This window comes from Populus alba, chromosome 5, assembly GCF_005239225.2.
Source record: "Populus alba chromosome 5, ASM523922v2, whole genome shotgun sequence".
In the NCBI taxonomy this organism is placed as follows: domain Eukaryota; kingdom Viridiplantae; phylum Streptophyta; class Magnoliopsida; order Malpighiales; family Salicaceae; genus Populus; species Populus alba.
In genome coordinates, this window is record NC_133288.1 from 22,134,893 (window position 1) to 22,161,788 (window position 26,896).

Sequence of the window (26,896 nt, forward strand, 5' to 3'; positions counted from 1 at the left end):
AGTTCCCTTTCCTTTTAAGCTTTGAATGCATAACATGTAAAACAACCACCCTGCCTCTTTCATAAGCATGCTGCCTTGGGACAAAATTCGTGTATACAAGTAGAATGTCTCCCTCAGAAGGTATATGACAGAGCTGACGTGACTCGCAATAACACAGTTTTTAAGCCACCCGATACCTTTCCAATGTATAGTATACATGCAATGAAATATTTCAGTCACTTTAGCCGAATAATAGGCACTTGTACAGATGACACGTACCCGGAGAAAAAAAGGCACTTGGGCACCACAACGCCTTGACCAATAATTATTTGAAACATTTTCCCCCAAGAAGAATCCACCACAGATAATAATTTAAGAAATTCGGATTTTTTTTTTCTTTCAAGAACACAACCAACACTCCTGGACGACTCCTCCCGTCGAATCCCAAACAACTCCCGGACATCTTATTTACACCTTGATAGGCCCAAATTTCTCACCCACGACACCTCCCTTTTGTTTCTGGAACTGAATGTACCGGATTGTGCTGGCAAAGAAGGCTTCTGACGCTGGATCTGGTGTGGTGGAGTCACTCTGCATCTCATTAGTGATTAATTCTACCAGCCCCTGGATTGCAGCACTGGTAACCTGTGGGTTTCCTTTCTCAAAAAAGTACAGGTACCTGAAGCATGTGCAGAGGGTCCATAATTACCGTATAATGCCAGACAAAATGTGACATAGGGATGAGAAATTTAAAATTACAGGTTCAAGCTGCTCACTTGTTCAATATTTCAACCAACAATGTGACCGGCCCACTTGTACCACTTACTGCATTGGCCATCTGCTGAGCTGCATTTGCAATTCTCAAGGCACGCTTGAGGCAAAGGAGGACCCTGCAATTAGAGAAGGCATCTGGAGTCATACTCTCAAGAGTTCCTCACATATATAAGAAGCTAAAACTTGTTACAACCTGGAATAATGTAGATTCAAAACTAAGAACACCTGGCAGGGGACCAACTGATTTATGGACAAAACTGTACAGTTATTCAAGTAGAATACAATGGTTTTAAGCAAAAAGGTACAGCACCTTTCCCCATCCTTGATGCCATCCTTTTCATCAACCCAAAATAGATGTGAGCAAGCGTACACTGCTCTGCACTGATCAGGTCTCTTCAAAAGCTTTGCAGAATACTGACAAAAGGCGAAAGAAAAGTCAAGGAGACGGTAAAGGTTTTGGAAAAAATCTGCATGGAAATGACAACGTAATAACAGGATAAGCAAGCACTATTACTCCTGTGGCCTTGTGTGTTAGAGTGTCCCTGTTCTCAACACCCAATACATTCATCCTCTGGAGAGCCCCGATTATTAGATGCATTGCAGTCACCTGGGCCTTTGAGTCCTTGAACAGTGTATAGATGTAATTAATAAACAAATTAATTAGGTAAATGTGACCCACGACACTCTTTATTTCAAGAACATGCAGACGGTCACTCTTTGTGTGTGGCTCGAGTGGAAGGAAATGGCTTGCAAGTAATTACCACAACTTCTTCTTCATATAATATGAATGCCTGTGTAAAAAATTCATAAGCAACTGGCTCAAGATCATAGTCATTGGCAGCCTGATTGTGATCATAGAACAACAAAAAAGAGGTCAGAAATGCATAATTAAGCATAAGTCTGCACACAAGTGTGAGCAGAAAAGCTATCCCTTATAAGATATGGTAAAAGCAATGGTGACATTAGTAATGAAACCAGAGAGGTAAGGGGACATTATAGCCTTTCAAGCCAGAAAATGGCTCAAAGAATAAAGAAAAGCCCTTTTTTGCTGTATTTCAAATGTCATTGTGTAAGGGATACATGCATGCATGAATTTTATAACTGTTTTTTTTTTTTTTTTTTTTGGACTTTGAACATAAATATTTTTTTCCTTTTGATCATTTCCAGGTCTATTTTCTGAAATACCAAGTTTAGCCATGGTATACCTGAGCACATTGCAAGTACAACCTTAATGCCAGCTCAGGTGAGGGAACCGATGAAAGTGCCTCAATTGTCTGATAAAAAAAATAGCAAACTATAAGCATCAAGAAGATGAATTAAATCAAAGAAGGGAACATTAGCATATAACATTGAACAAGTGACCAGCAAGGAAGCAATGGGCTGATAAGAAAGCAAGAAAAAGAAAAGAAAAGAAATTTGAGCACGCTTTTGGCAAGGAAATTGTCCATAATGGGTAAACTCAACAGGGTGAAAAAACAATATACGCAGGGAACATGTAAAGGCATCAGTCATGGCACATCTTAACAGAAATAAAAAATTGCTGATATAAATTTACCTCATTCAGAAGCTGAAAAATTTTCTTAGGTGTTGCAGGCTCTTCTTCTCCTACTACATTTCCATCCTGAGCTTGCAACTTTCTCACCAACTGCAAAGCACACAGAATTTTGATGAACAGTTCAGTTCAAGACAATATTAAGTACTCCTGTAGACAAACCTCCGCATTGTTTGTCTAGGGTTATGCAGGAACATAAAAGTCACTAAAGAAAACTCCTGTTGTAAGATCAGAGATCACAAATTTACACCACATCCACAGCTCTTAAGTCTCAGAAATCTAGAATCCTTAAGACCAATTTTTCTCCATCCAAAAGCCTGTCCTATGTGAATAGCAAAGTGCTACATAACCATAGCAAGGTTGATTGAAAAGATTGCAATATGCAATGTCACACATTCAGATCTAAATTGATTCATTTAATTTGACATCAGGCATACAATCTGGCAAGCTCGCTAGAGTCAAGCACACATTGACAGTGAAGAGATTAATCCTACAGCACCTGCAAATGGAAGGAACATACCCTGAGTGCAGAGAATATGAGAGGAGGAACTGTAAAAGGTAATCGTGTTGGCCCTCCAGCCATTATATGCTTCCTCACAGTGCAGATAATCTGAATGAAAAGAGACTTTTTTATTTAAAAAAATCAATAAGGTGAACTTGTATGAAAGTACAGGGCCTAAACAGTATAAACCTCAAGGCTCCAAACGTTTAAATTTCAAAGTAATCAATTGTTTCTCAATTTTAATAAGACTGCATAAATATAAAATACATTTGTCTAGGAGAAGTTCATCCAAAGGCTCCAAACATTTAAATTTCACAGTAATCAATCGGCTTCTCAATTTTAATAAGCCTAAATAAATATAAGGTACATTTGTCCAGGAGAAGCTCATCCAAGTTCCTCACTTTACTAATAATATATGCGATATTATAACAATTAATAAACCTATTGAAGAAAAGTTAACATCATAATAAGCCTGCAAAGAAACCTCTAAACCAATAGCTTACCTTCAACATTTCCTCTGAATCATCATTATAAAGCATATGTATAAGGCGAGCGACAGAACTTTGTTCTTCATTGAAATCCTCCTCGTCGAGCTATTTATATTTGCACATCAAGAGAGTGTTAGAAAGCAGGCTATCAAAAGAATAGTGACCATTCACATCTTTCTAAAATGAAATTCATAATGCAAACCATGTATCTACAACATGAAATTCATGCTGCAAAAACTTTCAACATGCACCTCATCTGCAGCAGTCCCATCCAGACCCTTTATCAGTCCTTTTAATAATTCAAACAACACCTCAATCTAGAATGAGAAAAACAGCAAAGGTTACCATATTTTCAAAAAATAATGTATGAGATTTGAATAAGTAGGAATACTTTACCTTGTCAGCAGTAGAAATGCAAGTATTATTTTTCATAATGCTCTGAATAATAACCATTGCCATGGTTTTATTTGTTTCATCATCAAGAGAGTCCATGACACGAGGGTAATTAGACAGCGTTAAGGCAGTGACAATGTCATTGTACTTTTCTAATGGAGCACTCAGAAGTGCAACTATTTGTTTTGTTGCTCTGCCCTCTTCAAGCTTTGGCTTGCCAAAGAGGAGCTTAACACATGCCCCCTGTAAATAAATTTAAAAAATATTAAAAGTTGTTCAATTGAATACATCTTTTGATATCAATTTGGTACAGAAGCCCAAAGAAGGTGCCCTGAATGCTGTATGCTTGTATGGTAATTGGACCAGCTGATATCATGTTAAAAAAACATGCAGAATGGGGAATATCTTATGTGCCCAAATGAGTGTATTATTCACATTTATTAAAAGAAAGCATACCAGTACTTGATCCACATAATCAAGGCGTTCAGGATGAACATGTAGTGTAAATGTGAGGAGAGACACGTACAAAGTAACGGCTCCAACAATAGGCATGTCAACCTGTGCTTCAATCACCTGCCATGGAAATCTTGCCAGTCAACTTGTGAAGGATTAATTCCAGATTAAAGACCAATAGAAATAAACACATAATTTAAAAGAGAAATATTAAAGGATTTAAGTGTTTCTGTTTAACTTCTGGGGCTGTCATCAAATTCACTCACTTCTGTCACTATGATACATTACTGTTGGTTTTTAGTCTTGCACCTTACCTTTACAAGAGGCCAACCCATGATTCTATTTCTCAAAGCACTGCTCAGGAGTCATATTAAACACCAGCAAAGCACTGTTCTGTTACTTTTACTTGGGAGAAATTTACCTTTCCAATAGCACTGCTCAATTTAGCAAAAGCTTCTACTTGTAGGAACTCGGGTAAAACCTGGAAGAATAGACATCATTAACAAAAATGCAAAAGCATGACTTATGAGGGTCAGGGTCATAAATATAACTCACATCCGGACTTGAAGCAGCATAATTGGACAATCTTTCCATTAATCGTGAAAGCACTGTCTTAATGTCAACTGTTGGCTGGAACCACAAAAGGTTGCGTAGTGAAAATATATCAACATGTAGACCTTAAATAAAAGAGGAATGAGAAGGCAAATACAACGTTTGCATTGTTATAATAACATAGTTATTAAACTTAATAATCATTAAAAACTAAATAAATAGATACCAATGTGGCACCCAGCCATGGTTGGGGTTGTTGAAATTGGGCACAGCTACATGATAAAGTACTGCTATCCAGACTTTAAAAATGTTCATCATGAAGAATTTATTTTGCTTGTACATTACATAATAGTTAAGGCAACTAAATCATGGTAACGGGCCACAGATTAGAAATGTTTAGTCCTGTCTGTGAACAAAACAGTCCTTGAACAGTAGAACTGGAAAACAATCTACCTGAAGCTGGGGGCAGGCCCCCAACAATGTCTCAAGGGTCTGCAAGTGGTACTCATCTGGAAAGACTTGAATTATGCAGTCCATTAAATAATACTGTGCCAGCTCATCTTTACAGTTGACAATCTGTAACAGCGTATTTACATGAAAATTCAACATATCATCAGATACGACATAGAGATGTATTTATGTTGTAGATTTCAAAACAAGGGAAAACGAACCTACAAAAGAAAACAGACAGAATCAGACCTGCTCTAAAACTCTGGGAAGAACAGTGTCTCTGTAAATTTCAAGGTTCACGCCCTCAATCTGACTAAGAACATGGAGATTCTTCCCTACCTAAGAAGAAAGGAAAATAAGATGCATGTAATTCTTATAAGTTCATTTCGACGAGAGTGCTTCTTCATTGATAGATAAAAATTAAAAGCTTACAAGATCACGGAGCTCATTTCTTTCCTTTTCCAGCTTCTCTCTAATCCTAACAGGCCCCTGCAGACGAGAAAGCCCAATTGAAGGCCTCAACTCAGGATCACCAAAGAGTATGAATGATCACAAACACCAAAACACCTGCATGGCCAAAAATCATGCTCTCATGATCCGTTTTACCCATATGGCGTGCAAGTACTGTGGTCCTATGCATGTCTAAAAAATAAAAACATAGGAACACAGGTGTTGGCAGATATACATCAAACCTGATGCTGCATCCGAACCCAAAGTTTATTCATCTCGGTGAAATTTTGCAGCACAAATTCTACTGCATCCATTGCTGTGTCCTCACCTCTGCAGAAAAACAGCAGTGAATTCAAATTGAAAGCTGATAAAAACTTATAACCATGCGAAATTATGAACAAATCCAATTCCTTAGACACTGCTAACACAATGACAGTAAGAGACTAGCTAAACTTAAACAGCCAATTCCTGAAACAAACATCTCTTACCCTTCATACTCGGACCCAAGGTTGGGTAATTTATCTCTACTAACTTGAGCAAGATAACTTCTCAAAAACAATCCTCGAATCGGATTTTGAACACCGCGACACATCTCTACAAGATCCTTAAGCGCATCCTTAGCCGGAGCCTCCTTCGATTTGATATACACTGATCCTACCGTACACAGTAGATACCTATTTAAAAAAAAGTTCAACAATGCCAACTTTAACCAAACAATAAATTAACAAAAAAAACATCACAATAGCAGTTACTTATGTAACTTACAGTCTAGGCAATATATTGCCAGCATGCTGCACGAGTTCGTATAAATCAACAATCGAAACGCCATGCCTACTCTCGTCTTTGAAAAACATCTCTAGTTTCCTCAATTCATCAAACGCTCTCATATCTAAAAAATATATAAAATTCAACTGAGTTGAGTTCGAAGAATTCAGAGATTAAGATTAGAAACTTACAGAGATCGTAGTATTTGTGCGGAGAGAGTTTAGAAGTTCGAAGCTCTGATAGCATTAGAGCTGAACATTTGAGAGCGTCTCGGAGATTGTTGGCGTCCTGAGATTTGGAAATTGAGAAAAGAATTGGGGTTTTGGATCGGAAATTACGTGAAATTGCAAAGTTTCATCGATTACCAAAGCGCGATGCATGTAAAAGGCGTTGTGTTGAATGCCGGCGATTCCTTCTGCTAGCCATTTGTCTTCGTCTTCTATTCCGGCTAAGATCATCTCTTCTCTGCGATTCCTCTTTGGATCAGGAAGTTGCAGTGAGCAAGAGTTTGAATATTTTCAAGTTCAAATAACTATTTAAGAAAAACGTGCCATCATCTATATCAAGTTTTTAATAAAAGAACGAAATTCTAAATGTAATTTAAGTAATATCTCCTTGTATAATAAATAAATGGAAAACTACTTTTCCTAATTAGCTAACAGAATTTCACCATTAATATTTATTAAATCATACAAGAGCTTACTATCTCATCCTCAAGGGTCTTCTTGTCTTACATTTCTTACTTTTCTCACGTGACATTGTGTTTTTTTTTTTTTAATGATATATAATATATATATGATTAATGCTAAAACCTTATATCATACATCTTAACTAATTGAAAGAACTAATATAAATCATAACTCTTGTGCTTTATAGGTATTATAATACTAATTTTTATATATTACATGTAAAAAATTTAATTTTTTTTTAACCTTCTAGCTGGTGATTCAATAATAAAAACTTGGAACAAAAAGTTTGTTTTCTCTTATGATCTAAAGTTCAAGCCATCTTGTGATTAGCTAATATGATGGCCACTAGAAGCTTATATGGTCAATAACTTTAGGCCTATAAGATTAATCAAAATACGCGCACATTCTAACCCGGAATACCCACATTAATAATAATAAAAAAGTTTTGTAGTCAATTGGCTTGAATTATGATTTCCAAGCATGCCACAAATTCAATTTTTATAATGGATGCAACAATAATGTATTATTTTATTCTTCCATGAGAATGCTCCTCTTAAAAAGAGTATATACCCAAATATAAATTTTCTTATATCAACATACAAGTTATCAAAGCCATGATAGTTCAAGGTGAGTCTTTCTTGGAGGAAGGGAAAATGTCTTCTTTTTTTTTAAAGTCAAAATCACATTTCTAAGTAAAACTTTTGATAACAAGTTTGGCTTTAAAAATAGTTACAAAAGCCATGACAGTCAAAAACAGAAGATAGTTAGACTTGCATTAAAAATGAATGAGTCATGCTGTCCATACCTTTTTATATTTTTGGTTGAAGCCAAGTTCATTTTTTTTGTCAGTCATAAGAGGTGCCATAAATCCACAGGCAATCTCCTGCCTTGCTGCCCGTGTATTTTAAAAATGTTTGGTAAGATTAGATAAAAACAAAGAACATGGTCAAATATTCAAATTATCTATGTTTTTTAAAAAAAAAAATTCAAAGAATCTAATCATATGGGTTTCTGTACTTCTAAGTGTTGTTCTTAATCTAACCATGAAACGACTCAGAGGCTTCTTTAGAATTTATTTTCCTACTGTAATTCTCCAGATAGTTATTGTTTGAATTCATACAAGATAGAATACAATATTCTATTGATGGAATGAATAGTAATGGCGGGCTTATGCGGTACTGAAGTTTTGACTGAATGGTCATGGATGGCAGCGATGTGAAACATACGTAATTTGCTAAGGGGAGTTGTAAGATTAGGCTGTAACTAGGGAGGCGTGAACGCAATGAAAGGAGAACTAAGCATTCGTAAGGCAGTTCCAGGAAAAGCGTTGAAGAAAAAGAAACAGGGCAATGACTACGTAGAATGTCTCAACTTTGACCTTTCTAGGGTTGCCGGACTAGTGCATCATGCACTTGTTAGTTCAGGTATGAAGAGCAACTTCTACATGTTTTTTTTTTTTTACTACTTTTTGATTGATGCTGGCTGATATTCTTCCTTGCTTTTCATGTGTTTTTCTCAAGATAATGACAGCTTAGTCGCAAAAGATTTTTCAGATTGTAAGGGCTTGGTGGAAAAGGTTGGTGCTATTTCAAGTTTTAGTTATGTCCAAAAGGTTCTGATGAAAGCTGAGGAGCATTATGCAGCCTTGTCAGTGCTAATGGAAATAAACTCAGAAAACTCTCCCAGGTGAGTTGAGATAGAGGATTTACCCAAAAAAAATGGCTTAGTTTGTGAATCTCTCTTTGATTTTGTAGATATTTTATCTTTCAGGAACCGGCATTCATGGATAACTTTTTTGCCCATCACTTACCAGCAACTATCGTTATTTTGTCTGTTCAAGAGGCAAAAACTATGTTTAAAAGGGATTTAATTAACCTGATAGGAGGTTTGAAGCATCACCTTTAAATCTGGAAAAAAGAATCGTGAAAAAGTTATAATGATAAAAAAAAACCTGTCTGTCTCTAATTTCAATCATTACTTTGCAGGTTTCAAGTTAAATCCAATGTCTAGTCTTGCTATAAACCATTACAGTTTAACAGGAGAAGAGCCATCTGATGTTCATGAATCACATTTGATACAAGTCAAAGATTTGAAGAAGTACCAAGAGATGACAGTTTTCATTTGAAAGACAGCACTGGTTACGAGGAAAAACTTTATTTGAAATCAATTTCTGTAATCCGTAGAGAGCTGCCAGAGTCAGCTCTTGGCTGGCCTATTCTTCAAAGAACCAATCGTCCAGCTCTGGAAGCATTGAGAAGGTCAGAAGTAAGGAATATGTCACTGGTAGAATGGAATTCAAAAGAAAACAATAGTTCTTCTGATCTCAAAACAGATGATTCTATTGTCAGAAATGCAAGACTGAAGGGACTGTAATCCAATTGTTTCATGCCTCTGAAACTGAGTCAAGAGATGGTAGCAGCAATAGAGAAGATGAGAATTTTGGCTTTAAACAGAAAGTTTCTTCAAATTTTGATTTTTTACTTACCAAAGAATCCACACGATCAGGGCCTGGCTGGCTTCTTCTCCGAAACTTCTGCATCTCCAGAATCTCTGCAAGAATCTCAGGCTGATGGACTTTCAGTGGTTCAATGGGTTTTGAGTCTACCCAATCGATCCAAAGAAGCAACTACAAATATTCAAATTGATGTTGTTTCCAAAGAAGCAGAGAGTTACGTTGAAAACAATATATGTGGACACGAGGATAAGCACAGTGAGGCTTGTTTAGCAGCATCAATGAAGCTGCCGAAGAAGCTGGGCTGGTTCTTTAAATTGTGCTCATCCGGCTGCAAGCAGTTCAGTTATGAGGAGCTGAGGAGAGAAACTCATCATTTCTCCTCAGTTTTGATTCTCTCTTTTTAAAGGGGTAGCTAGATAAGGCATATAGCTATAAATTTATTTCTTTGACATGTTTGCAACAGAAAACTTCCTAGGGGAGGGAGGGTGTAGCAACGTGTACGAAGGATATCTTCCTGGTGGTAAGCAAGTGCAAGTGAAGATCCTAAAACAGTACAAGGAAGCTAGGAATGACTTCTCCTTGGAAGTTGATATCATGTCTTCGTTAAAGCACAAGCACATTACATTACACCTCGAATTGGCATATGCGTCGAGGATGATCATTTAATTCTGGTCTACGATTTCATGTCCAAGGGGAGCTTAGAGGAAAGGCTACAAGGCAAGTGTATTTGAGCATCCAGGTTGCTTCTTTAGAAATGATGCAGGGATCAGTGTCGTTATTCAAGTATCAATGGTGATGCAGGTAATAGCAGGAAGTCTGTATTGCCATGGAAAGTGAGGTTCAAAATGGCTATTGAGATAGCCGAGACTCTAAATCACCTGCACAATGAATGTCCTCAGCCTGTTATTCACAGGGATATTAAATCTTCAAACATTCTCCTATCAAATCATTTTCAGCCACAGGTACTACTGTAAGCAAATTATTGCATCTGAAAACAACTTTTAAGGCAATTGAATTCTAAGTACCATAGTCTCGATGCTGCTCTAATTTTGTCTGTCAGTTATCTGATTTTGTGCTTGCCACATGGGGACCTACTGATTCAGCGAATGCAGCACATAATGATGTTGTTGGAACTTTTTGGGTATATAGCTCCTGAATATTTCATGTATGGGAGGGACAAAATTGACGTGTACTCTTTTGGCATAGTTCGCCTTGAATTGTTAACCGGAAAGAAACCAATCATTTCCACAGGTCTGAAAGAACAAGAAAACCTTGTTAAGTGGGTAAGAGTTCTCTCACTCTCTTTGAATTGTTGACGATGTTATGTTCTTAGTCCCCTGACCAGACCTGACGAAATTAATGAATGACCAAAGTACTCTAATGCAGCCTGCAGGCAACGCCATTATTAGAGAGCGGGAATCTAAAAGCTTTGCTGGACCCGAAGATGGGCAGAGAGACTTCGACATTGTTCAAATGCAAAGAATAGTTGTTGCAGCAACTCTCTGCGTCGGACAGACAGCTAGAGTAAGTCCTAAAGTGAGCCGGCTACTGAACTGTGATATAGTACTGTTATAATTGTGATTAATTCCAAGTTAACTTAACCTGTAAACCACATGCAATTTTAGTTCAATAACCCATATATCTGTTACATCGCCGACACGTCAGGCTGAATTGCCAGCCAAACGTTTCCTGCACTATTCTTCTCTAGCATATTTTTCTTGACAGACAGTAGACATGACAAACTTTAATTCAAAGATTGTTTTAACCATGCCAATTAAATATTTGAAGCTTAAATTGGTTTAATTCCTGCTCCAGATACTTGAGCTATTGAGAGGGGAGAAAGGTGAAAGAGAATGGGTGAATAGCTATGCCAATGATTTAAAAAAGTCAAGTGATGAGGAATTTGATGACCTTTTCCTGGAATTTGGCTGCAAACCATGCGTGGGAGCCTTCATTTCTGGAATTAGATGATGATGATGCATCACCTAATAGTGTTGATGTCTCTACACCAAGTAGGGCAGGACGAAAGAGCCGTTTTATGTTGTGAGACTATCTAAAAGAAGAGCAGGATAAATCATAATGTTTTTGTGTAATTTTGCTGCATTCCCTTCATGCTTGATTCCAATGCGACCAAAAGCTGGCATATAGGTTGTGGAGTTCGCAAGTGGAGGGAAGCTGGTTGATGACTGAAGTCGAAAGCATGAATTTTGTTGCATTCAGCATTTTTTTTCCCTTTCCTTTTAAAATGAGAAAATCCCATTCCCATTCACTGCAACTTAAGTGGCCAGCATTAAAAAGAATTTGCGAAGAGCATCCGGAAGACATGTTGAGGGAGTCGAGTGTCTAACTGTTTATCAAGGCTTACGAATGGATCGGGGGGGATTGTCGGATTGTCACCAACCGGTGGGGGGAGAATTCAAATTGGTTCCAAGAGGAGCTAAGAGTCGCACATACTCTCAGATTGTTCCAATGGCTTGATTGTATTTGAAGGCCTCTATGGTCTTTAAACTGTCAGTAAGATTGATCATAAATGGCGTGTTAGATTGGCAAAATAATGAATTTTATAAGATGGTTGAATAAAAATGAACACAACAACGTAAAAAGAAAAGAAAGAAAATTGTATCAGATGTAAATGAAATACAAGTAAATGACAGCGGCTATCTCAGCTTCCAACTCCTATGGTCTCAAATTAGCAATTCCTGCATCGACTCTAAAAACTGCCCCATCAGGCTCATTCATGGACACCTCAACAAAAAAACACTAAGCACCACGTTCTTACAAGTTCTTGACTACGCTTAATATTTTCCTCAAAATTAAAATGGAATTGTATAAGGTAATCCATAAACATCTGCCTCAGGTAAGTATTGCGCACGCAGCCTCGTAGTAGAATCAGCATGGCACGAGACATCATGGCACACTTTCAATCTTTTGTATCCATGCCTGTCTTGCTTTGTTGTCCCAAAAAGCCATTCCTGATCAACAAGATTGTTCAGCTCAAACTGAAAAGATTCCTCCAAATTCGCAATCAAATCTTGGTAAAGTGATTCTGCTGTCCGCGTCTCCTTATCATATGATCTCAAAGAAGTTTCAACAATTTTATTCTTTTGAGGAACAGAATCCGCTGTTCCCAAAGAAGAGCACAACCCTGCTCCATTAACAGGTGCAGCGTGCTCTCTATGCCTTCTCAATGGCAGCTGAATCCGAATGATGGTACCTGATCGATCATTTCAACAGCTTAAAGATTACAAAAGGCTGCAGCAAATAATAAGACCCACCAAAGTCTAAAACCCACAAACTCACCATGAGTTTTGCCACCATCGGACAGATAGCAAAGGCTCTGAGAGGACAGAGGTTGCTTATCTTCCTCAGTAAGATCGCTCTTTTCATCTTCTTCTCCTCTTTCCTTTGGAAGGAACCTTTTGTCCTCTCGATGGAACTTATCACCAACACGACTTCTTTCCTCACTGTTTCCTTTCCTATGCTTCCTTCTTTCTTTCTTCTCCCCCCTCTTTCTCCCTTCATGCTTTCCCTTCTCGAAACTCTCCCCTTGGAGCTTTTGTGTACCAAAATAACAATTTTAGAATAGAAATCACTTACCCGATTCAAACCCATTTCTTTTCTCAGAAATAAGTTTGTAGATTCCAAAAAATACCATATGAATTGATACAATGCCAAGTGCAGAGATAAAAGTAGTTGACAAGAAAACCAGATTTTCTCAAACAAACCTTGATCGATTCGGTAAGGTAGCCCGGAGGCAGGTAAGGAAAGCACCGAGACATTGCTTAATTCACCAGATATATATGCTTGGTGAATGAAATCCAAACCTCCAATATTGTAAAGGATATTAAAGGAAAGCTGTTCTCTTTATTTAATCAATCGATAGCAAATTATCGAAAACTGATTGAATATACAAAAATCTTAAATGGGCTGCCTCGCTCGAGGATTTTTAATCGAATCGCAGTGAGGGTTAGGGTTTCTAAATGTCCGAGCATCGAATGAGGAGAGAGATCGAAGGGTGAATAGATAAAGGCGTGAGATCGGTTCTTTTGCCGATAATGCCCTTCACTTAAGGGTGCTTTTCCATTGTCCAGTGTTGTTTAGATCGAGGGGCACTGTTGCAAATTTAATTTTAGCCGAAAACTTTTTTTTTCTCCGAAACACTCTCGTGCAAGTTGTGGGATAGAATTGACAACCAAGCAAACAAGCCAAAGATGCAGCAAATCCCTTCAGACAAGCATAGATTAATGGCCAAATTAAAGATCCTGCTAAGGGCACTGCTAGAGTGCCAAACTCAAAAGCATTACGACATCCTAAGTCAGATGGGACTTCACAAATGTTCCAATGCATAGAATGTTTCTGGCTGCGAAAACTCTGCATCAGACTGAAAAAGTGAGCAGTACAGAAACGCGATTCCAGAACATCACATTCGGGATGTGTACCACTACCGCACATAACACAGCGTTGAATTTGGGGGCAACTGTATGAATTTCAGATAGATTGTTAATACTTGCTTGGCCAACCGTATGAATTTCAGTCATTGCAAGAAATAAGAGCAAAGATTGCTTGAAAGGGAGATGCACACATTTTTTATAAGAAAAACCGCCATGATTTGGAAGTCACTGTACATTTTCCCTCTCTAAACAACATCCTATGCCTATCCTATCAATAGAAACATCTGCACTGCATAATCAAAATTGGCTCATGGCCAGCTCACAAAAAAATTTCAGACCATGAACAGATTACAGTTGCTCAGTGCTTCACATCAAAATGGAATAGTATAAGGTAATGCGTATACATCAGCTTCGGGCAAGTAATGCCTGCGTGGAAACAAAGAACTTTCGTGACACAAGACATCACGGCAAGCATTTAGTATCTTGTTTCCACTTTCTCGCTTTGAGGCCTCAAAAAGCCATTCTTGATCATCAGAATCATTAAGCTCAAACTGAGGAGGTGGTGAAACCCAATCCTCAATTAAGACTTTGTATAGTGAGTCTGCTTTCCGCATCTTCTTATTAGGCAATTTGAACCGAGAAATCCCAGATTCATGGCTAACAGTGCTCTTCTTCTCTGAAACTGAAATACAAGGCATTTTTTCTGGAGCTGCAAGTTCCCCGACAACAGTACCTGCCTTTGATTTGACAGTTTCTTGATGGGATAAATGGACACCTTCATTCTGCCCAGAAACAGAATCTGCCCTTCCCGAAGTAGAACACAACCCTTCACTATTGAGAGGCACATCTGGCTCTTTATGCCTTGTCAAGGGTAACCTAATGCGGAAGACATTACCTGATTGATGATCATTAGTTAAAGATTAAACGAGTCTGCAAGAAATAACAAGACCAATTAATCAAATGAAAAGAGCAAAACTCACGGGGTTTGTCATCATTAGTTGCTTGTTCCAATTTCCTCTTCTTGTTGCTCCGAATGCCATCATCAGACAAATAGCAAATATTCTGAAGGCATGCGGGCTCATTGTGTTCTTCAGTAAGATCACTCTTTTCAGCTTCTTCATTTTTTTCCCTTGGAAGGAAGCTTTTCCCCTCTTGATGAGACTTACCCACAGTATAACATATTTGGTCCTTGTTTTCTTTCCTATGCTTCCTTCTTTCTTTCTTCTCCTTCTTTATATCTTTATGGCTTTCTGTTACAGACTTCTCCTTTTCCTTTCGGATCTTTTGTGTACCAAAAGAACAATTTTAGGAATCAAAGTACTATGAATTACCCAACTCACGAATTAAAAAATCTTCCACCTTCCCACATAATGCAAACCACTTTCTCAGTTGTAAATGCATATCACTTGCTCATTTGTAAATCCAAATCACTTGCTCATTCATTTTAAGAAATGAAAAGCTACAGCATTATAGGTTAGAAGCTAGGTTAAAATTTATTTCAAGAAAACAAGGCTTATATCACTTGCCCATTTGCTAAAATATGATGGGTTTTTTTATCTCATGGACTACTTTTGAACCAATTTTCTTAACAATCTTTTTATTCAAACCCTAGAGCCACAAGCGAAAAACCCAATCAAGATTTCATGAATCAGGAACACGATTGTGCAATAATCAAGATTACAACATTTAAACATGGTTTAATTACTAAACTAAATTAGTTAAACTAACGGGTCAAATTAAGTGATAAGTCGTCTTGAGGGCGGAAAGGGTTAGTACACATCAAGAATACAATTACAAGTGCAATTTTGCAACGAAAGCAAGTCGAGCACTAGATGGAAAAATCAAATTTGCTCAACAAACCTTGATCGACTCGATCTGGTAGCCCGGAGGCGGGTAAGGAAAGCACCGAGACATTGTTTAATGAATCTGGATCTGAAACCGGATTTACCCGACCGAATATCAAAAGGGTATTGACAAATAATAAAATAAATTTTGTTTCTCTGCTTCGCTAGAAATCTAAGAGAAAAACCCTAATTGAATCGAACCAGATCGCTAGGGTTTTTATGACGGCGTCGCCTCCGAACCCTTCTGACTAACAGTTGCAAACAACAAAGAAGGTTGCGGGTGCTCTATATATAGAGGCCGACCTGAGACGCCTACTTGATGTGCTCATCTGTACCGATAATACCCTTGTGCTCTTCTGTACCGATAATACCCTTCTTTTAATTGGTTATCCTTGCTCTTTCAGGGATACTATTGGGGATCCATCTCCAACAACAAAAAAGTTTAATCACGCGCTTGAGTTGGACCGTGTCACATACGGATTCACAGCAAAACCAAGTCAAGAAACGGAAATCCATTGAAAAAGAACCACGTGTTGATACCTCTCCGTGTTGAAAAATCTTACCAGGCCAGTAGAATAACTAGTAGCTTAAATTGAAAAAAACAAACAGCAAAAAGGTCAAAAAAAATCTGTATCCCGCAAAAACAAAGAAGAATAATTTCATTTAAGATTTCTTTTTATTATTTTTATTTATTTATTTATTACAGTTGTTTTAAATAATAACTAGTAAAATATTACTGGTTATTCTATTAAGTACCATAAAATTTTTAGTTTAGTTAATTATAAATTATTTTTATATTAATTATTTGGATTGATATAATTATTTTAAACTAAAGTATCTATATACTTATTTTAGGATTAATCTCTTATCGGTGAAGTTACAATGCAATTCACATTTTCAAACCAAAAGGCATAATTTTTTCATTTTATTTTTTGAAAATACATGTTGCCCCACAATTGCGTCATGCGTTCATGTTCTCAAAAAGGCTCTAGCCATTATCACAATTACAAATTTTGGATTAAGTATACTTATATTTTTGTGGACGTATAACAATAGCATAGATTACACCAGAGTTTTCTATTATGTGGTTAAAAAAAGGTCGTGGGGTGGTTTTATTGATGAGTTTGTGTATAGTTTGCACGGGGTATTTCTCATAAATTGTTATGGATTAAAATAATTATTTTTAAAAATAAGTTAAATTTTATTTTTGCATAATTAAGCTTTTTTGAGCTCAAATGAGCACCTAAGTTACTCTTTTTTTTTTTGAAAAAAAAATGTGAGATTGAAAGATAGAGAACTAAAGTGAAAAGGACGGATAAAATAAATGGTAATTTTTTAATTTTATTTAAAAAATTCATTTAAGTACCTCGTCTTTTTTAATCATTAAGTTGTCGGTCCTTTTAATTATCAGATATTCAATTTTGATATCAAAATTTATTTCCCTCGTTTTTTAAACCTTTTTTGTTACATAATAAAGGGAGCCTAGTTGATTCCAACGTTGAGAGAGAAAGTCATAGTTAATGACAATTCTAACCACAAAAATAATTGAACTAGGTGTTAATAGGTTTAATTTAATCAGAGAAGTTTAACATATGTGTTTTTTCCTACTCCTTGCCCAAGGAGGTGGATTTGACCAAGAAAATAATTTTGGGTTCAAGTTTATTTTGGTCTTTTAAGTTTTTTTTTTTGGATTTTAAAAATCTTGATAGATTTATCAAAGTGTTCAATGTGATTTTTACATGTTTTAGGTTGAAAGTAGGTTTTTTAGCAAAAACAAACTTGAGACCCTATTTTTTCAGCAATTTCTAGTCCCCGTTTGTTTATTTATCCCAAAAAAAAAAGAGATGATAGGTTATGCATCATTTAAAAAAAAAAATTAAGCCTAGATTTATGAGTTAGGTAGAAGGCCCACCTCCTAGGATTTTTTATGAAGATTAAGGCATATTAGGCCACTAGGCCTATGCATATGGGTTTATCTGGCTATTTCTATTAATTTTTTGGTGAAAAAAAATAAAAATTAGTGAATCTAATTGATTTAGTGAGTCAAACTACATATTTGATGGGTTAATATGTAGCATATGATATTTTTTTTATTGTTTTACTTTAATATATTTTTTATCACTCAATTTATAAAAAGTATAATTTAACCCTTTGTTATTGACAATGTATTTTTTTTATTTAGTTCAAAACTAAAAAATTATAATTTCATCATTTAGTATCAATGATGTGTTTTAGCTATCTTGGTCCAATATGCCTATCATAGTTGTTTTTTTCTTTTAAAAAAGTATTTCATACAAAAAAAAATTCTTATACACTTTATTATCATATAATTAATTGAAAAAAAATATACGAGATAAAAAAAAATTATTGAATCTGATAATGTGCATGACTCGTGTTCCGAGCTTGCTTGGTTGATTCGAGTTTACTTAAGTTTTTTTTTTTAAAAATTCAATTGCTATTTTTTGCCAATTTCATCTTGAATGAATCGAGGATTTAGCTGCTCTTTTTTTTTTCTTTCAAGATTGTTTCGTTGGTCAACCTGTTTCCATTTCAATCTTAGATTAACCTAAGTTAATTCAATCTGTTTCCATCTTAATATTAGATTAAAATATTATTCAATTCATAGTTAGAATATTTTTTTAGGAGATATATTACCAATATTTAGAATTTTGTTTTGTGCTTAAAAAGAATTTTTCTATGACCCGCTACGTTTACTTTAAGAGCCTGATTATTTTTTTATTTTTAAAAGCATTTTTAAAAAAAATTGATTAATTTTTTTAATGTTTTAAAATTATTTTGATTTACTTATATTAAAAATAATTTTTTAAAAAAATATATATATTACTTCAATTCATTTTCAAACAAAAAAATATTTCCAAAAACAACAGCTTGCACTGTACAAAATGCTGCAAGGTAGAAGATATGAAGGCAAGCTTAATGACTAGTTATTAGAGTGTCCCGCCATGCTAGTAATGTTCTCTTGAGCTAACCCGTGATGATGCCTTTTCAGGTGATCCCTATAACATCACTTTATTTGAACGTTTTAATTCATGTCAGGCTATCACTTAGAAAGGTAAAATCAGCCATGATGCAATGCTGGTTCTGGTTTGCATAATTAGTTTTGCTTTTCATTTTACGACCATGCTGCTGCTTGCTTGTGCATCATGTGGTCTGGATTAGTAAAACTGTGTAAATGGGTGTTAAAATTCTCAGCTTATGATTCACAAGGGATTCCCCTAGCTTTAATCTTCTTCTTTTTTCATTATAATCTCATGTGCTAATCTTAGAGGATGGTGTGACAGATTTGATATCGAATGGGATGAGGACACACACAAGTGAACTTCACTTCAGGGGAGCATATGGAGATCCTAACTAGCCATTTACTTTGGTTCAATTGTTCTACTTCTTTTAATGGTTCTACCTTTGTTTTGCCCTTAATCTTGAAGTTATGTTGCTGTGATTATCACATATCAGGCATGTAATTCCATCGATTTCTATCCGGAATCTGCCGGCTCTTCCAAAACTGCCTATCTCCAAGCATGTCGATGGCATCATAAACTTCCTCTCGGCTTCTGCTAGATCTTGCTATTTTTCTTCTGGGTATCTAAAACGATCTTTACATCATTTGCTCCATTTTTCTCATCTGAAATGGTAGCTAATGCTATTGCTGTGATCATAACCCAATGTTCTTATGCTGCCCAACAATTGATTGCCCTTCCGATCGAACTCTCTTGTTGATTTCAATTCTGCTCTCTCTGCCTACGGAAACGATGTCATCTTTGTACAATGCTGATGCGCAAATATGAACTCCTGGTATTGACTATTGTACTCATGTTCTGTTGTTACTTGCTCTATTGCCCTCTCCAAGTTCCACAGCTGCTTATTTTGATATATGCAAATTGATTTGATATACTTCTTGTTAGAAATCATACTTGTACTACCTGAATTCTTAAAGCGGATTTCTTCCTAATCTGCCTTCCTTTCCTTCTGCAACCTGCACATTCCACTGTATTTCTTGCTTCATAGGCTATTTCTTCTTTTTGTCTATTGGATGATTGCTGCTGCTTCACTGTTGAAACCATAGTATCTATAACCTACTCTCTAGATACTGAAGGGGGGCTTCTACTTTTTGATTTTGATAATACAAATCTTGGCTTATGAAAAAAAAAAACATTTAGAATTTCAATTTCTGACCTATTATGGAGGTAGTTCTTACAAATCATACATGGAAATAATTTGTGTTTCAATTTTTTGCCATGCTTTTAGATGCCTTATTTTGTTTTTTTCTAGATCTTAATTTGTCTTCAGTGTTACTGACTTAATTTTCTCTTGCTAATTCTTTGGGAGAAGAGTGGAACATCTGGGACATATCATGGCATGATTATAAGATTTGACTATTCAAAAATTTTCATTGCAGGTTGAGGAGTAACCGAGTCAACTCAACCTTTAATTTAAAAAAGAAAACCAAAATAATATTGTTTTGATCAAAAAGGTTTTTACATATATAAGAAAAGATATATTCTAAGCCAGCGGCTCGCGGTTCACCAGATTGACCATCTTGTAAAGTTCTTACAAGATTGTGTCAGTTATGTAGAGGTACAAGAATTGAAGTTGAAGGACAACAGATTGAATCCGGCATGGTCCAAGAAATGCAGCATGTGTTGCCACCAATGCAGAGGAAATATAGTAACTGGAGAAAAGAAGGCAATGGAGGTGCATGTCGAGAAGGGATGCAACATGGCCAGAAAATAGTTCTTGAAGGTCAAGTTGATAGAGCTACAGGTACAGTCAGATTGCATTTCTGAAATTGGGCATTGTCTCCTCTCCTAAACCATCTGGGAAATGAGAAGAAAAGGATGGGGAGGAGTCGATTGGGCATGTTTTCATTCCTGTCATCTTCAACTCCAACGAGGCAAATAGCACCAGCTTGGATTATTTCAAGGTCCCAGCAATTGAAAAGCATAAGCACAGCGGCAATGCAGACGCAAGAACAGGCCAACAGAGCAGGCCCATCATACAAGCCCAGCCATTCATCGTCTCCATTACAAAATTTGATCAGAACTAGGGAGGTCTGTTTCTGTTCCGTTGCCTTGCATTTTCAAAAGGAGGAGCCTTTATTATGCACAAAACAAGCAAAAACGAAAATGGAAGCAAGTACAATTGTTTTGTTTATTAGCTAGGACGGGCAAATTTATATTTTACAAGAACCCGTCAAAAAAATAGACAACAAGATAACCAAAGCTCTCCCACTACAAAAAGAAAAAAGAATACAAATAGTTTAAGCAGCTACGAGACATAATGTAATTCAGGTGGCTAAAGAGAAGAAGTGCCACCAAGGCCATGATGCAAGAGATTATGAGCAATGTGATCCCTTGCCTGTATTGCACTAGCGGATCTAAGACTATTCTCAGGGATCATAACATCGTCGAAAAGATCAAACTTCAGCTCTGGACCCATCTCCTCGTTTCTCATCTCACAAATGTTATGCAACACACAACAAGCTCCAAGAACCGCAGGCAAGTCCTGGAGCTTAATTTCAGTTCTTTTTTGCAAGCATGACCACCTCCCTTTCAATCTAGCAAATGCCTCTTTAGAGACCCTTTGAATCTCCCCAATCTTCTCATTGAAAGTATGCTGTGTCCATGTCAGATTTTGGTGTGTGTAAGGCACCAGAACCCAATCCATCAAAGGGAGTCCAGAATTCCCAACAAGCCAAACATTCTTCAAATCCCCTCTACTAGCCCTCTTAAACAAAGCAGACTCCTCCAACACTTTATCATCGGGCATTGAACCAGGATAACCAATGCAAACATCAGTGAAAACGCCTCTAGGATCCACAACTCCCTGAACTGTCATAGAATACGATGTCTTCTGATGCCTCTCGGTATGCCTCCTGTTGTAATAAGCTGACACATTAACCTTCGGAGCAATGATTGGTACGTGAGTAGTGTACACTGATCCACCAACATTAGGTACCCCTGAAATTGATTCAAACTCTCCCTTGATCATCTTCATTTTCTCCTCATCAGGCCATTGAACGAACTTCTGCATCAAGACATTCTTTATGGCGGAGCAAACTTCCAGAACCAGCTTGTGACAAGTAGAGATCCCCAATCCAAACCGCTTGGACACAAGCCTTAAAGGCTCACCGGTAGCGAGCCTCCAGATACAAACAGCAATGCGTTGGCGAACCGGAATGGCATCACGCAACATTGTGTTTTTCTTGGTCACGGCAGAATCCAACTCCATGCAAATCAAATCAAACGTGGCCTTGCTCATCCGAAATGCCTTTCGGAACTCCTCATCAGGAAAATCAGGGTGGTTACACTTGTCCCACCAATCCTTTGACCTATCCTTCACCCATAAACGCCGATGTTGTTGCTGCTGGCCTGACCCTCCTCCTCCCGGCCCACCTGATTCGCTTGAAGCCAGTGCAGTTTCAGTTACAGCCGCGGCAGTCGCAACCTCAGAAGCAGCACGGCGAGCACGTTTAGTTCTCGTATGGTCCATCTCGTCTAGATCGGAAAAATGGGCCTCCAGGTCAGAGCGGTAGTCATTCATTGCTACAACTTTTTGCTTATGATTCCAATCGAGAGCAGCCTTGTCTAGTTGCGACTCAATGGCCCACTGCTGGTATTCTTGCTTTTCCTCCTCATCCAATAAAAGAAGAGAGCTGAGGATGTCGCTCATTACTGGATTATTTTTGCTGCTCTTGATTTTCTTCCATCCACTTTCATCCTCCTCGCCATCCTTTCTTCGCCTCTTTAAATGAGCGTTGCTGTTGGTTGCCAAGGTGTTGCTGTCAATGTCTTGGAAGAGACTGTGCAAATGTGAAATCTCTTCTTGATTAAGAAATGGGAAAGGCGATATTTCCATAACAAACAAGAGATGGTGCTCGTCCAGGAGAGATTTGAAACCGAGGAAAAAAGATTCGTTAGTGTTTGATTAAATGCTTGACCGATAGAGAGAAGAGAGATGTGAATTCAGATGTTTTCAGACTGGGATCCAGGGATTATTTGTAGTGGAGGGTGGACGGTGAGCGTGTGAACGCGGTGACAGATGCTTTTGACGGAGACTTGACTTTTGATTTGTTTATGCTGTTAAGTTTTTACGCGTTAGAGGGCGGGCTGGTGGCCGTTTGGGTGCGTTGATGGATTTAGAATTTTCAATGTTCCAAGGAATAGCAAAGGAAAACGTTGGGAAATAAGAGGATGGTTTGTGGAAGTTTCGTCGCTTGTCCTCGATGGCTTAAGACCTCCCTCCTCCAGCCCAGTATATGGCATGACCGAATGCTTGGAGCCCAGCATATTGTCATGGCCCAATACTGATAGCCCAGTATAGTGGCATGGCCCAGTATATGGCATGGTCTCTAAGGGATAGGAAAGGCTTTTATCCATTAAAATGTACGGAATAAAGATATAACTTAAGAAGCAAGGAAGTTAATAATATCATTTTTTACTGTTCGTTGCAATTATCATTTTTGATACTGAAGCGTGTGGTGTTTTTTGTTTTTTATTGATATTTTTAATTTGATGAAACTAATTAATTAACTTCCTTGCTTCTTAAGTTATATCTTTATTCTGTACATTTTAATATATATATATATATATATATATATATATATTTTTTTTTTTTTTTTTAAAAGAAGAAGATAGAGCTCAAGGAGAAATAGGTGACGTGGTAAATTTTTTATTAGAAAAACAAAAGTCATCTTCTGAATTTTAAAAAAATTAAGTGTGGTCGATAAGGTCCGTGCAATTATTGTTAATATTAGTAGGGATTGATTATTTATTTTTGATGAATTAGTAAATTATAATTACTCGGAAAAACGTTTCCTCTTCTTTTTTTTTGAGTTGTTCTGTTTTGTGGAAATAAATTATGAATCGTGTATGAAATTAAACCATAAAAATATAGTAAAAAAATAATATTTATTAAATTTAAACCCCCATCAAAAGTCCAAAACCCTGCTTAAACCCAAAGACCTAATCATTTATGAGCTTCTAGAGAGCTGGAGAAGCCACATCATATTTGCCACGATGAGAAGAGTTAACCAACTAGCCACCCTGAGCCGAGCCTTTTCCGGCGCGGCCTCCTCCCATCAGCGGCTGGTTCAAGGAGCAGCAATGATAAGCACATACGCAGCTTCAAATTCTCAGTGTTTCGCATCAAGAATCGCTGAAAGTTTTGGGGTATCAAATCCCTCCGTCGCACGCGGTGTTACTGGGACTGTGTTTTTCTCTGTTGCGGCTTCCTCATTGGCCCAAGAGGCGCAAGCTAAGGAAGCGCCGCCGGTGGAGAAGTTGATGCCGAAGGACGTCGTTCTTTACCAGTACGAAGCTTGCCCTTTCTGCAACAAGGTGAAAGGTACTCTATTTTTTTGCTATGTTCTATAATTGGTTTTGCAATTGGAGAATTTGGGAAATCTTTTGCCTTGTTTCGTTTTCCTAGCTAAGTGAATTAAAGTTTTGAGCTTTTAGCTTACATTAAGAGAATGGGAAAATTCTCTAGAACATGAAGGTGTTGAAAATTTGAGTTCTTTTCATTTTCCTCATTTGTTCTGATTTTTCCAGTTTTTTCACTAAAAATTAGGTCTGATTCATTGATGGGAATTAATGAGGATAAACGATTTGATACACTATCCAATTTCCAGTTCTATTCAGCCAAATTGTCAGGTAGGGATGAATTTGTAGGGGGTGTCTGGAGTGTGGTTGGAGTGCGGTACAGTGGTATTGGTTTTTCTCGTTTTTCACTTCTAAATATATTAAAAAATTATTTTTAATATCAAGTGCTAAAATAATTTAAAAACATAAAAAAATAATAATTTTAAATAAAAAAAATTTAATGTTAGCCTATCTTTGATTGGATCGCACTCCCGAACAGGGGCTTAAATGTGGGTGTTTGTCATTGTGGTGCGTTGAGGTTGAAATTGCATTTTACCACAACCATATTTTTTTAAAAGTGTTGGTTAATTAATACAAACCATAGTTTTGCATAGTCCTAATGAAAAAACTCTTTCTTAAACCTATTTCTTCAAACCACTAATGGAATGTTAAAAACACACGAAAACTTGCTTTTATTGGTTTGGTTTGCAATAGATATACTAAAAGGCTTTTGTTGGGGTGAAGTATTTTTCCTTCTTACAGACAATGGATTTCTATGAAACGAATGCATATAGCTGAACTCCTGTGGAGGTAATTAAGTATACTTAAGACCGTTTTTTGCCATGATTAGTAGCTTATTGCGTAAGATGAATGCAAGTTCGAAAGGTTTATAGGGTAGTTATTTTCTGTCCTGACGCAGGTAATAGAGTTGGTTTAAGGGTTTAGGCAGAACTGTTAAGTTATGTCTCCTTAATTATTATCTACACTATACATAGTTTCTTAACTTTGTTTGCTTTTTCTTCTCTCAGCGTTTTTGGATTACTACAATATACCATACAAAGTTGTGGAAGTCAACCCCATCAACAAAAAGGAGATCAAGTGGTCTGATTACAAAAAGGTTCCTATACTGAAAATTGATGGAGAACAGATGGTTGATTCTTCAGGTCACTGGGCATTTCCTTGCCAATTACTATTTTTTTTTTTTCTAGAATGTCTTTGGTTAAACTGCTCAGTCTTTCTGTGTGCATGTCAGAGAAAACAAGCACCAAATTTGTGCCATATTTATTTGTACTATAACTGTAAACTTATATGTTTTATTTATACACTTACAGATATAGTTGATAAATTGTTTCAAAGGATACATCCAGACAATTCTGTCACAGACAGTGATGAAGAAAGGCAATGGCGTGGGTATGGTTGCATTTCCTACACTTAACTTTTTAGGCAATTACTGGCTTAAAATATACATAAATGAGAATTGACTATATATACAAGTTATTTTCTCAATGATATGGTACCTTGTCTGTACAAATTGCTTGTTGCCATATTTTCAAACATTCTAGTATTATTACATGTTTTCGTTTGTTGCCACGCTTTGCTTTGGCAAATAATCTCTTGAAACTGATATTGCAAAAATTTGTGATGTAGGTGGGTGGACAATCACTTGGTGCATGTTTTGTCACCAAACATATATCGATCAGTTTCTGAAGCTCTTGAATCATTTGACTATATCACCACCCATGGTAGGATAGCAGGCTAATCTCATTATAACTCTTCACTTGATCCATCTCGACAATGTTTCATTTGGTTAAGTTTTTACATCATTTTGTTATGAATCCTTAATTTAACTGACTGATTCTCTCTTATGATGCATTCAACAAATCCAGGCAATTTCAGCTTCACGGAGAGGTTGGTGGCCAAGTATGCCGGTGCTACAGCAATGTATTTTGTGTCAAAGAAGCTGAAGAAGAGACATAACATTACTGATGAACGTGCCGCCTTGTATGGTGCTGCGGAGACATGGGTGGATGCTTTGAAAGGTCGCCAATATCTTGGTCAGTGTTTCTTTTTTCATCAGTGGTGATCTTGCTCGGCATTCTAATTTGTTACAGTGTGAGATTTTTCTCTGGGGAGAACTTTGACTGGTCTGTTGTATTTCTTCTTAACAGGTGGCTTAAAACCTAACCTAGCTGATCTTGCTGTTTTCGGCGTCCTGAGGCCCATCCGATACTTGAAGTCTGGTAAAGATATGGTGGAGCATACCCGTATCGGTGAGTGGTACTCTCGAATGGAAAATGCAGTCGGCGAGCCTAGTAGAATTAAGGCATAGCAGAATCAGATGGATGATTTTATTCATCGAATGAATGATGTCCGACCTTAGGGGCGCAGATGGGAGTTAAATGAGATAAAATAATACACACAGAATTGGTTTTACTGCTAGTTAAAAAATTGCAGATCTTGAACCGTATCATTATGTTATGGATATGGGAAAATAAATTTGCCATTCTCAGTGATCATCGTCGTGGTAGTTCCCTTAACATTCATCCATCAAGCCTGCCTTTCTTTTTGGTACTTTTAACTAAGCAACAGGCATATACTATCATGAAGGAAGTATTTTGTTTCGTTCAAAAAAACTAAGCCTTGTAACGTTTTTACTATTGAAGATTCACTATTTACTCTCTTATATATCATTGTTAATTGTAATTTGGTCCTTCAATTTATTTATTTTTGTACAATTGAGCTTTTTTAAAGCTCATATTAGCACCTAATTTTTATTTT

General features: G+C 36.9%; 5 protein-coding genes across 5 annotated transcripts; 2 read left to right on the forward strand and 3 right to left on the reverse strand.

The window, feature by feature from the left end:
* Positions 1–37: 37 nt before the first annotated feature.
* LOC118062013 (vacuolar protein sorting-associated protein 35B) lies at positions 38–7,004 on the reverse strand. Its single transcript, XM_035075679.2, has 22 exons — positions 6,724–7,004; positions 6,550–6,646; positions 6,359–6,482; positions 6,082–6,267; positions 5,836–5,923; positions 5,576–5,632; positions 5,393–5,482; positions 5,147–5,269; positions 4,697–4,771; positions 4,563–4,622; positions 4,145–4,261; positions 3,692–3,931; positions 3,547–3,612; positions 3,311–3,400; positions 2,826–2,915; positions 2,309–2,398; positions 1,959–2,027; positions 1,515–1,595; positions 1,268–1,375; positions 1,064–1,167; positions 756–869; positions 38–658 (listed from the first exon to the last, which is right to left on the reverse strand). Exons 1-22 carry the CDS (start codon positions 6,814–6,816, stop codon positions 448–450), a joined length of 2,373 nt encoding a protein of 790 aa, XP_034931570.1. The 5' UTR covers positions 6,817–7,004; the 3' UTR covers positions 38–447.
* Positions 7,005–8,329: 1,325 nt separating this feature from the next.
* Positions 8,330–11,473, forward strand: LOC118062263 (protein kinase STUNTED). Its single transcript, XM_035075995.1, has 9 exons — positions 8,330–8,471; positions 8,568–8,733; positions 9,135–9,312; positions 9,538–9,802; positions 9,966–10,098; positions 10,266–10,464; positions 10,563–10,643; positions 10,889–11,026; positions 11,318–11,473. The coding sequence occupies exons 1-9, from the start codon at positions 8,330–8,332 to the stop codon at positions 11,471–11,473; spliced, it is 1,458 nt and encodes a 485-aa protein (XP_034931886.1).
* A 626-nt stretch (positions 11,474–12,099) lies between these two features.
* Positions 12,100–16,008, reverse strand: LOC118062010 (uncharacterized). The gene is made up of 5 exons (XM_035075677.2): positions 15,754–16,008; positions 14,874–15,174; positions 13,228–14,788; positions 12,803–13,055; positions 12,100–12,716 (listed from the first exon to the last, which is right to left on the reverse strand). Exons 1-3 carry the CDS (start codon positions 15,805–15,807, stop codon positions 14,265–14,267), a joined length of 879 nt encoding a protein of 292 aa, XP_034931568.1. The 5' UTR covers positions 15,808–16,008; the 3' UTR covers positions 12,100–12,716; positions 12,803–13,055; positions 13,228–14,264.
* Positions 16,009–20,832: 4,824 nt separating this feature from the next.
* LOC118062009 (protein ALP1-like) lies at positions 20,833–22,761 on the reverse strand. The gene has a single exon (XM_035075676.2). It carries the CDS (start codon positions 22,611–22,613, stop codon positions 21,051–21,053), a length of 1,563 nt encoding a protein of 520 aa, XP_034931567.1. The 5' UTR covers positions 22,614–22,761; the 3' UTR covers positions 20,833–21,050.
* An 851-nt stretch (positions 22,762–23,612) lies between these two features.
* Positions 23,613–26,801, forward strand: LOC118062008 (uncharacterized). The gene is made up of 6 exons (XM_035075675.2): positions 23,613–24,101; positions 25,147–25,281; positions 25,450–25,528; positions 25,766–25,860; positions 26,005–26,172; positions 26,287–26,801. The coding sequence occupies exons 1-6, from the start codon at positions 23,774–23,776 to the stop codon at positions 26,445–26,447; spliced, it is 966 nt and encodes a 321-aa protein (XP_034931566.1). The 5' UTR covers positions 23,613–23,773; the 3' UTR covers positions 26,448–26,801.
* The last annotated feature ends 95 nt before the right edge of the window (positions 26,802–26,896 follow it).